The sequence below is a fragment of the Taurulus bubalis genome (genome assembly GCF_910589615.1).
Source record: "Taurulus bubalis genome assembly, chromosome: 1".
Lineage (NCBI taxonomy): Eukaryota > Metazoa > Chordata > Actinopteri > Perciformes > Cottidae > Taurulus > Taurulus bubalis.
In genome coordinates this window covers 26,123,133-26,134,698 of record NC_136589.1, presented here as the reverse complement: position 1 = coordinate 26,134,698, position 11,566 = coordinate 26,123,133, and the positions used below count along the sequence as shown (strand labels likewise).

Here is an 11,566-nt window from a genome sequence, read left to right as displayed (position 1 = left end):
TAGAGTTAAACGTGATGTTAATACTTACTTTAACAGAAATTGTAATTCTATTGCTTTCAAGTTTACAAGGACCTCTTACTCTCAATAGAGTGCAAGTGTAATCTCTGCCGAGCCGATATGCAAAACAATATGTATGCATTTAATTTTATTTCTGACCTTCTTACTGACAACAGCAATGACACAGTGTACTGACACTTCTATATCACTGCAGCAAGGTGGGGTTGGCAACAACACGATTTTTGGCTGTGGTTAAGTTGCTCTTTAAAATATATTTTTTTCAATGCTCCGAGCATGATAAACTAAGTAATAAGTTCTCCATCACAACGGCATTGTATTGTATTGATAGCAGTGATATGTCAAAACATGGGTGCAAAAACAACAACTATCTGCCTGACTAAATATCAGTATAGGTGAGTGAGACAATTATGTCTGTTTATTTATTCTGTTTTATATCTTGCACCAATCATGCAGTGTAGAAAGCAAATGTCCTTACTGTCATTGTCCTAACTGTTTCAGCGCAAATGATCTCCAACATGTCCATGCATCTAAACCACGAGAATGTCACCATCCACCATACTTTTGCAGGAAATGAATCTCTTTGATTCCTGTACGTTGCAGCTCCAATCTTTCTTTAGCATAGCAGACAAACACAGCCACAAGCATCCGGCTGAGGCTAAGACTAAACACACCTGCCAACATAAAAGACACAGCCACTTACTCTCCACAGACTCACACATCTAGCCCCCTCAGGCACATCTCCTTGTAAGCCATGGCTCCCCTGCAAACCAGCCCGAGGAAACTATTGGCTGATGGTGACCTCAGATGAATTGAATATCTAACATTCATGTTTTTAATAAGAACAATAAGCACGGTCGTGGCTGTCTTTCTCATGAAGCCCCTTGTGGAAATTGATTTAACACAAAGGCACAGCTCAGCGGTTGAGGCCAAGGCATATAGACTGCTGGAAGTGCTTTCCTGCCAACATCTCTCCTGCCGTAGTCCTCATAATGATTCCACCCACTCCAATTCATTTCAATGCCGTCTTGAGTTTCGGCATCACGGCATGCTGTGAAAAAAGGGCTTTTTTGTGTGCATGGGATAAGGATTCCTTCTGCATCCTATTATTCATTTGTTATTCTTCCTCAAATATGTTTGTCAAAAGGAAACTGTTGTTGCTCATTTCCTCCTTGGAACCCTGTGTGTGAGCAGGAGGGATTCATGTCACATGCATTTCTTTTTTGGGGGTGTGTGTTGAGTCATATTTGATCACAAATGTGAGGGGGGAGGGGTATATGATAGCATCTGAGGGTTAGCTTTAAACCACCATCTATCTCCTCGAGGTCTCACTCTGTCCTTCAAATATCCATCTCCTTTTCATCCTGTCTCTGTTTCTGATTTGTTGCAGGGCCAAGATGAAAGCAGCTTAAAAAGCCCTTAGCAGGTCCACAAAAGTGGTGAAGTGGTCGAGCCATACTGACCTGGGTCTGGTGGTGTTGTGTTTTCCTGTGGATGGAGAGAAAATGTAAGCAAGACAAAGAAAAAAAGAAAACAATGAAGGTAGAAAGAGGTATGGAGAGAGAAAGAGGATATGGAGAGGCCATTCTTACTCCTTGGGCAAGTTCATTCCAACCTGAAGAATGTTATACAATCACCTGTGAGTGTTATACTCTTTAGATGTGTGGTCTAATCTTTTTGAAAGTAAAAGATAGACATCCAGAGTAAAAATGTGGAATTCTGTTTCTTAGCATTTTGTGTTTTGGGGGTGATTTTTGTTCTACAAACCATCTACAACCCATCTGGGTATCATATTGTTCACATATTGTAACTGTCACAAATTGAAGGAACAGGAATGTCTGATAGGCAAACTTCAATTTATTGCATTTGTTGTGACGTGGGAGGGCTCATTTTGTCCATCAAGGGTTTCAAAAGTAAAAGCCCTAATCATTTTCTGACAGGTGACATATGTGGAGCTTTTACATGTGCCAAGAGAATATGAATATACAATATAGACTTTTAAAGTGTTTACTTATAGTTTTATTAGGAATTGTTTGCCATGTGACTACTATGAAGCCACCGAGGTTTAGCTTAGTGTGTTAGCATGCTAACATTTTCTACAACATTTTCTACAATCTGGCTTCAATTCACCACCTCAACAATAGTAAAGTGGGGTAAATTTGTCCAAGTCTGTACCACATTAAACGCTCGCTACAGCCATAGTTTCGTTATTGATTACATTTAAAGACGCAGCAGGAGATCACATCGTCCGACTGCTATGTGTTGACAGGAGTCTGGCCAATCAGAACTCCTCATGTGTGTCATTACCTTATATGTTACGCTTCACTTACTATGTTTGTGTCTCAGTCAAAGAGGAGAAACAGTCCAGGACTTACCTTGGCTTTTGGCTTTGCGGAATCTGCAGTCAGGTGAGAGACAGACACAGTGAGAAGAATACAATATGAGTGTGTGGTGGCTTCCTGACTTACAACCTCAACTGTCAACCTCTGCTGGCCCTCATCACGCCTCAGAATGCATAAAAACCACCGTGCTTCTGCTGAGAAGGCTTGTCAAAGGCCTGAGCTGCCTTTAGCCGTCTGTGTATTCAGGGAGGGTAATGTACCTAGACGAAGGCCTCCCACTTGTAACAAAGACCTCAAGTTTAACACATGAGTATAATGCAACAACTGATAATTATCTTTATGGCATAATTCAGCTTGAACTGCTGAACATTATCTGTTATTTTCAGTTTTTCAAATAACAGAATGTTATTTTTCTTTGAGAGGGAAATAAAGGAGGAAATTTGAGCCTGTGGGTGGCAAAGTTAGGAAGATCAAGAGTTACATCATCCAGAGAGATACGTTTTTTACAACAAATTCAATAGTACGCCACCTGTTACATAGCTTATGTTCAACGTTGGCATCTGGCATATGTGTGGTGCTCGAGGAAAGCTCACGGAGTGCACAAAATGTAAAGAGGTCCTCCTTTAGGGAGCATAAATGTGCTCAGTAAATTTCATGGCAATCTGTCTTTTAGATTTTGATATTTTGGCGTACAAGTAGAAATTGAGGCCTGATGGTGGAGCTATAGAAAAGGTCACCAAAAAGTTAGGATATGTTCTCTGAGGGACGTAAATATACACAACAACTATCATGGAAATGATGCCATACGTTTTTACAATAAGTTATTATTATATTATCGGTTTTGAAGGTTTCCATCTCACCTGTTTTCCCACAGATTTCCAGTAGACCCAGACACTCCTTATGAGCCCCCAGCCCACATTTCAGACAGAGATAACCCTGGTTAAAGATGCCCCTTGACACAATAAAACAAAGGATATATTTCATGTATAACAGCGTCTTTACGAGAAATACCTTGACATTTTGAATTATTAGGCTTCTGCCTCAGTCAAGATGGAAATGTCCTTCAGCTTTCCAAAACCATAAAACTGATACGGTCTGCCGAAAGCTGAGACAGCCAATAGTCTGTAGTCCCTGATTATTTAAATCAAATCCTAGTGCTAATAAGCCATTTTCAGTTAGTGAGAGGCTACATTTTAAAAATTGCCTGAGGAAAACCAACTGAAGACTAAATGTAAAATACCATGGTGTTCCTTTAAAACCTCCTAATATGCAGTTAAAAGTGCAATAACATGATGATTTACCATCCATGAACAATGTGTTTAATTACAGTTGCTATACACCCTGTTTCAGGTCTACAGGAACTTTATCAGCTCTACATAATTATCCAAAAGAGTCTGATCACTATGTATGAATATTACCTGAGCAACAAGTGACAAAAACTACACGAAGTGATCCTTTCAAAGGTGTGCATCATGAACTGGTGGGTATTGTGGTTGGCTTTCTCTGGGCGAATATTTGATCTAAGGGGAAAATAACAAAAAATGGTTATGAATTAACTTTAAAGGAAAACAAGAGTCTACAGCATAGCCAGCAGCACTGTGATGCAGCACCTCGGCACAACTGTGCTTTGAGCTAAATGATAACTTCAGCACGTTAATATGCTCACAATGACAGTGCTAACATGCTCGCAGGTACAATATTTACCATTGAGAAAATCTTAGTTTAGTGTTTTAGCATGCTAACATTTTCTAATTATCACTAAACACACAGCACAACTGCGGCTAAAGTGGATGTAATTAGTTCAAGTATTGGATAAATATAAAGTCAGGGGATCAAAACCACAAATGTCAACCTCACAGTGGAGCTAGAGGACCAACGTCATTAAGATTCATCCTACGGGGACCATGAGTGTCTGTACAAAGTTGTATGGCAACCCATCCAAATTTGTTGAGATACTTCAGTCAAGACCCAAGTAGTGTAATGTCAGTATGTCTCAGCGGTGGGAACCATTTTTTGTCTGTTTTCTCAATATACAAAACATTCTCAATAATTTCTTTGTCAACTGAGTACAACTTCTTTGTTGTCAGAAAAACAATCTTATGTATGTCTTCACTCCTGCCCATTCCTTCTTACTTCTGGCTAAAATGAAAACAATTTTACACCCAGTGGATGTGTACTTGTAAATGAAGAGGGCTTGAATCAGTTGCATGTGTTCAAATGTGAGAGGGGCAACATGCATTGCAGATATAAGCAGCCTTTCTGGAATGTGGGCACACAATTTGAATACACCATTCTAAGCCACAAGTGCTGCCATGAGTGCTCCCATAAGTGAGTCATTCATCAGAAGCCCACATCCCCTTTACAGGTACAATTTTCTCTTTCTGAATGGACCCCTTCTGGTCTCATTCCCCAATGCACACGAGGCACATAAAGTTATTTTCAGACACAAACCCTGTATCTGTGCAAAAAGAAATGTTTCAAGAAGAAGGGGATGGAAAATGGCTATTTTTTCTTTTAGTTTTTGTGGCATCACAAGGGGACAGGTGGTGGAGGGACGCTACATCCCCACTCAAGATCAGTGCCTACACCACAAAATGACCGCCGGGCTGGAGACTACATCTCCCAGGCTGCCTTATCACGCACACAGCTGCAGGTGCTTAAGGCCCCTAATTGAGGCAGGGCTGGGAAGCTGGATAAAGGGCAGAGCGGAGAGCACATGGAAAGGAGAGCGGGACAAGCAGAAGGTGCAAGAGGCTGAAGAGGACACAAGGACTATGAAGAGGAGGACCTTGGACCCTGGACTTTTCCCTGTTGAGTTTTGTTTTGGGTTAAATAACCTCTTTCTCCTACGGGACGCTTTATGTTTGTGAATGGACTTTTTATGTTATTTTTGGAAATTACCTTGCTGGTGGGAGGGAAAATAAACCTTACATTTGATTTATCCCGTCTGATTGTGCCCGTTTTCCACTCTCTGTTGCACTGCCCCACTCTAGCCTGCCCTAGGGACAACCCGTGACACTACATTTTGGAAATTACACATGACGTTTTGAGCAAATGTCAAAGGCCACGTGGATTTATGATTTAAGAGACGGAGAAGCATTTAAAATGCACATTGACGTACATCCCGATACACTGTAGTGTTTAGCGACAGTGCATATGTTTTTGGGAGGCCATATCGGATAGTCAGTATACATATCAGGAATATTGTTTCACCCCAAACACAAAGTATGTGAAAACAACATATACTACTGAATAAACATAAGAAAGGATATCTGCCTGAGAAAAATCTCCCACTGTTACAAAATAATAATAAAAAGATATACCTCCATAAAGCATTGATTTGAAGTACCGCAGTGACTTCTTTGTAGTTCTGCAGTGTGCACTGTGTGTGTGTGTGTGTGTGTGTGTGTGTGTGCGTGCGTGCTATCGTACTGTTGTCAGCAGTGTGTGTTTGATTACAGCTAAGACCTGATCAAACAGTGCACATGAAAGAGTCAATACCTCTCCTGGCCTTGATATAACATGCATGCAAACAAAGACAAATAAACATCACACTCCCACGTGCGAATACAAGTGCACAGTTATTTTTCCCTGCGATACACACACAGGTCTTCTACGTTGCCTACAAACTGTCCCGACTGTGGAGTCCATGTGTTTGCGTACTTACATGGCCATTTCAAACTGATCCAGCCACTTCTTCTTCAGCTCTCTGGTCTTAAAAAAGAACTCAAAGCCTGCGTGCCCCTGCTGGTGGGTCACGTAGAACCCGTAGCACCACTGTGGAGGTCAAGAAGAAGGCAAGAGTGAATTTCTCATGAATGCAAGCTGGACTGTCTCTCTTTTTAGTTTAATTTATATCATAAATCACAGATACCCATGGTAGGATGTTAAGATTTATTTGTAACAGCAGGCCAACGACTAACCAAGAATGAGTTTGGCAGTGCGAACATACAGTGATTTGGACATCAACTGATCAATATAACTAAAGTTATAGTTAAATATAGTAATTCTACAGGAGCACATTGCTAAATCCCAGTAATATACTGTCATAACTACCGTGAGGTAACATCTGTCATTTCACATTAATCTACTGTTAATATGATCCAGTAACTGGAAAGTGATGTAACCATTAGCCGCCGGTAAGTGAAAGTAAATGTACAGTCAAACATTTACAGTGCAAAGTTCTGCCCAAAGAGGATTTAAACTGCAATGAAAAGAGGAACCAAAGATAGTGTTTAAGCTTTCTTTTCCAAATATATCGTAAATGTAGAAACACAATCCAAAAATTAATTTCAAAAGTCCTTCACCAGTTGTGTTTTATAAACCTTACAACATCCTGGGCGTAGAAAAGAACTATTGCTTGCTTGTTTTTTCTTCAGCAACTATGAATGTGTTGCACGTTCTTCAACCGCTGGCCGCCAACTATTTACTACCACTGCAGCACTTAACACGGTAAATGCCTTACCCATGGGCATATTTAGGAACAATTTTCAATCAATTCCCAAACCTTTCAGTTTTTGCCACCCTAATCTGTTCCAGCTTGTTGTGTCATAACAATAATGACAATAACAGGAAAAGTGGTAGGGTTTACCCGGCAGTGATTGGCCAGCATTGCAAGGTCCTGAGTGTTTTAGAGCTCTGCTGTTAAATCATTGATGACTGTGTGGGTGCTCAGTGGCCCCACATTCACACTCTGAAGTTTCATTTAGCAGAAAATGATATATAGCTATGAGCAGCCTTGGAGGACTGCACACATTCATCACCTGATATTAGCATCTCTGTCCTGCGGTGTGTGTGTGTGTGTGTGTGTGTGTGTGTGTGTGTGTGTGTGTGTGTGTGTGTGTGTGTGTGTGTGTGTGTGTGTGTTGCTTAAATGTAGTTACACAGTATATCTATGTCTGTGGATATGTGTCTTGTTCTATGTTTCTGTATTGCATGTCTGTGTGCTTTTGTGCAGCAAAATATTGTAAGGTGGATGGGATAAAGATATCGACACATCCAGGCAAAATTACACTGTTGTGTCATTACATGTTTAGTACAAGATTGTTCATTTCAAAATAGTGCTAAAGACCTTGAATAATGTCAACCAAACACATAATCCCCAAAAAAACATCAAGACCATGACCAGGCGTGTTAAATACCAATCACTGCCAACCACATGTCCCACACAGACAGACAACAATCAAACGCACACATCATAATTGCACAATAGAGTAAATGAGAATCATAACGTCCCTTTGATTTAAAAAAAAAAAACACAGAACCATCACATTCTGGCAAACTGTCAGTTTCACATTAGCAATCAGCAGCGGAATGAGAAGACGCCATCTGTGGCCATACATCTCAAGACATCAACAAGGCCCCTCCACTACGATACGGCCTGCAAACGTTCCCACAAGGCGAAACATAGCATACTATATAAACTGTGTGTGGGTAATGACCCTCCACCAGAAAGGAGAGAACATCATTCTAGATTACTCCCATTAAGCGTCCGACATTTATTTTAGCAATGAAATCTGCAGCCAAACGGATTTGGAATACCATCATTTTCATATTAGTTGTGTAGTTTACTGATATGAGCCATACAACTAATACAAATGTGAGGTAGGTAGATAGATAGTCTATATCCAATCCAATGTGAAATGCACACATATGAATTTACAAGGGCAGCATCTGTGTAATTATGTGTATAGAAGTTGATTGTGTTTAGCAGCTAACTGACCTTTTTACCCTCTCTGTCGGTGGTGGGGTTATTTGTGATCTTGAAGTTGTTGAGGTCAAGCATGTCCTTCATCTCATAGTTGTCTCCTCTTCTCTTGCAAACAATGACAGCCACATCAAAAAGAAATATGTGTCTGAAAAATAAGAAGTCAGAATGTTATTTATATATCAAAATTTGTCGACAATTATGGTAAATGTATTTAACAGCTGCGTTTTAGTAAAGGAACCTTCATCAGACGTTTAGTGTGTGTTATTTCTGTCTGATAACCTAATTTATTTTTAAGGACAATGAAGTTGAAGTGGAACAACCTGTCCTGTTTCCTCTTGTCAACACTGGAGACCACACGCACCTCTCCGTCACCTTTTGGTCGGCCATAGCTGATTAGAGGCTGATTCTAAAAGTAAAATAAGAGAGGGTTATCATGAATATGTTAAAATGAAAATGAATGATGTATAAAATAAAGGCATTTTAAATAAATGCATTGATAGGTCAAATGCATATATAAAATAGTTAAAATGTGTTGAAAGGTGTCCCGAGGGACACATCTCCAGCCTTTAATGTGTTCTGCACTGAAACCCACATTTTTAGAGTCTCTCACGGAAATATAAAAGCTGTTTAACTTAATATTGGAATGACAAAAAAAAAAATTATTAAGATACAGCTGCTATAAACTACTCCTTTAACTGGTTTAGGGCTGAAACTAACAATTATTTTTATTATTAATGAATTTGCTGATTATTTTCTAGCTTAATTGTTTTCCATAAAATGTCTGAAAATAGTTAAAAATGCCCATACACATTTCGTAGAGCCTAATGTGACGTATTCAAATGTCTACATTTGACAGGCCAGCAGTCTAAAACATCATCATACATTATGAGAAAATTAACAAATCACAATCAAGAAGCTTTAACCGGGGAATGTTGAAACAAAAGGATAATTTGCACCCGTGTAAAAGTGTACACGAGCAGCTGCTAGAAATAGAAAAATATTTTAATTTACCAGGTTTTCAATCGACCTCTGGTACTGGTCGATCTCCCTAAGTGTCTCATTATCTCTCTTCACCTCGTTGACAAACTGAGCCAGGTCCTGGGCAACACAGACACACACAATGTTATATTCTGTACAGTGAAAGGAATAGTTTGTTCAGTTTGGGAAATACACTTATCCAAAGTACACGTATTCACTTTCTTGCTGAGAGTTAGATGAGAAGATCAATACCACTCTCTTATCTGACTGGTCATGGTGACGCTAGAGGCAGGACACCGCTAGCACAAAGACTGTTCGAACCAAAGTGTTAAAACCAGTTACGGGGAATAGTCTTTATTTTGGACAGATAAAAAACAAAAACAGATATAACGTGTTTATTACTAAGTTTTAGAGGTCGGTTTCTAATCTTGCTAACCTAATGCTAAGCAGCTGCTGGCTGCTGATTTAACATACAGATAAAAGTTAATGTAAAGTGATGTATGTTTATGTTGTAGTCAAGGTGTTTTTGTGCTCATGTGAGCTGAGCATGCCTGCCATGTACAAACTGTATTCTAAGTATGAATCAAGCATTCAAGGCGTCTAAAATTATGCATTTGCTGCTTTTTGTGTCTTCAAATCAGCTGTCTTTCAAGCTCTGATTACAGACAGGGCTGGAAAAGAGAAGCATCCCCCAGTGTGATGTAAAATAAAAGTGGAATCAATTCACACCCACTTGGAGCAGAGAACCATGAGTGATTTATGACTTCTTCTTTTGTCATCTAATAAAAGTTGATAGTTGAATGGCAGACAGAATGTTTCCACTAAATCCTCCTGCTATTGGTAACAAGCGGAAATCCCAATGATTACAGACCGTTTACCAAAAGCACTGCACTTACTTTCATGGCATCAAGAGCAATCTTCAAGTTGCTCTTGTCAGCAGCATCATGAGTGTGTTTGACTAGTTCCTGTCAGAGGAGGACAGAAAGGAAAGACCGTGTTCACACACAAAACTCACACTCAAGCAAACACATTTAGCACGTGTAGTTGGGTTATTGATTTAATTTCATTTAGATTCCTTTTTAATGCTACTATGTAGTTTAACCCCAGCAAAAAAAGCCCCTTCATGCTCTAGTAATTATCTTAAATTAATATTATGTGAGGGCATAAGGGATATTTTTAGCTGAGTATATAAATATATATATATATTTTTATATATAAAAATATGCTTCAATTAACACCATAAAAGATTAAGACATAGGCAGATCATTCAAAAAGCTCAGAAGAGTGCTGGAATTAAACAAAGTGCATTTACTCAAGTATAGTACTTGAAGTATGAAGTATTTTACCTGAGTATTTACATGATATGCTACTTTATTCTTCATCTCAGAGGTAAACAGTATACCTTTTCCTCACGACATTATTTGACAGCTACAACCTTGAAAGTAAAGATTCCACTTGCATAAGATCAGTATATAATACTCCAATCATATGATATATAATATAGAAACACTTGTGTCGTTTTGTCACAGTCACAGTTGGGTTTTGCTACTTTTACATTTAAATAAAGGATCTAAATTCTTCTTCACACATCTGTCACATCTGTTTTATTAATCAACGCATGGCAGTTATTGCCGGGAGTGTAACTTGCACAGACGCACTGTGAAATCTCCTGTGGATGACTTTGGTCGTATTACCGTGAAAACACCAGTCAAACAGCCAAGAAGACATGAGATCAAATAAACTTATACTAGTCTAGAGTGAGATATATTCGCGGCAAACATAACTACATATCATAACATTATTTATCAGTTTATTTTTTCTACGTGTGGCAGTATATTGCTTCTTTTTTTAATTCTAGACAGATGCTTGCTGTTAATGACATGCTGCCAAAACTGGAGCATAGAATGATTTCACCCAATGCGTAACTAAATGACATCAATGTGTATATTATATATGATATCTAATATTAAAAGGTAGAGGCAATCCTTTTAGGCATGTTGTCCCTTCATTACCTGTCTGATTACGTGACAAAATGGAGAGATGAATGATTCCTCGACAGTGCTACAGTGCTGCTGACTTGCTTTGCAGTATCCACTCTCACTTCATTTCACCCTTTCCTCTTCCCTTTCTATCTTTTTACCCACTTCCCAAAGTCTCTCCTGAGGGGGCGGTTGAGAACACCAGGATCACCACCGTTTACCACAGAGGCCTTTAAGCAGCTCTCCAGTCATTGTCCTCGTCTGCCCTGCCAGCTATGGTCTGACCTCCGATTCAGACTAACCAGGGGAGACGGTGTCACACAGTTATCAGGAGCTAGTGAAATTGGGAAGATTTTTGGAAAGGCTCCATGTCTGATTTCTACAGGAAGCAAGAGTGCAACCACACTGCAAGCCATAGACATAATTGTGTTTAGTCAATAAGTCATGGAATGATAATTTCACGTGTAAATGTATTTTGCAATCAGGTGACAGTCTTCCCTTTTAAAAGGCACTTGTTTGAAGGAAATGTTGTAAGCTCAAAT

The 11,566-nt window shown here is 39.3% G+C and overlaps 1 protein-coding gene across 1 annotated transcript in view; it reads right to left on the bottom strand.

The window, feature by feature from the left end:
• The window catches only part of LOC306739165 (guanine nucleotide exchange factor VAV3-like), a gene marked incomplete at both ends in the record, with an annotated part of 40,311 nt that overhangs the window by 16,544 nt on the left and 12,201 nt on the right, over positions 1 to 11,566 (bottom strand). Inside the window, 9 exons of the mRNA XM_079221130.1 lie at positions 1,479 to 1,503; positions 2,391 to 2,413; positions 3,218 to 3,309; positions 3,776 to 3,877; positions 6,025 to 6,134; positions 8,080 to 8,212; positions 8,388 to 8,473; positions 9,079 to 9,165; positions 9,942 to 10,010. Of these exons, the coding sequence (XP_079077256.1) occupies positions 1,479 to 1,503; positions 2,391 to 2,413; positions 3,218 to 3,309; positions 3,776 to 3,877; positions 6,025 to 6,134; positions 8,080 to 8,212; positions 8,388 to 8,473; positions 9,079 to 9,165; positions 9,942 to 10,010 (727 nt within the window). The remainder of the gene's footprint in view (positions 1 to 1,478; positions 1,504 to 2,390; positions 2,414 to 3,217; positions 3,310 to 3,775; positions 3,878 to 6,024; positions 6,135 to 8,079; positions 8,213 to 8,387; positions 8,474 to 9,078; positions 9,166 to 9,941; positions 10,011 to 11,566) is intronic.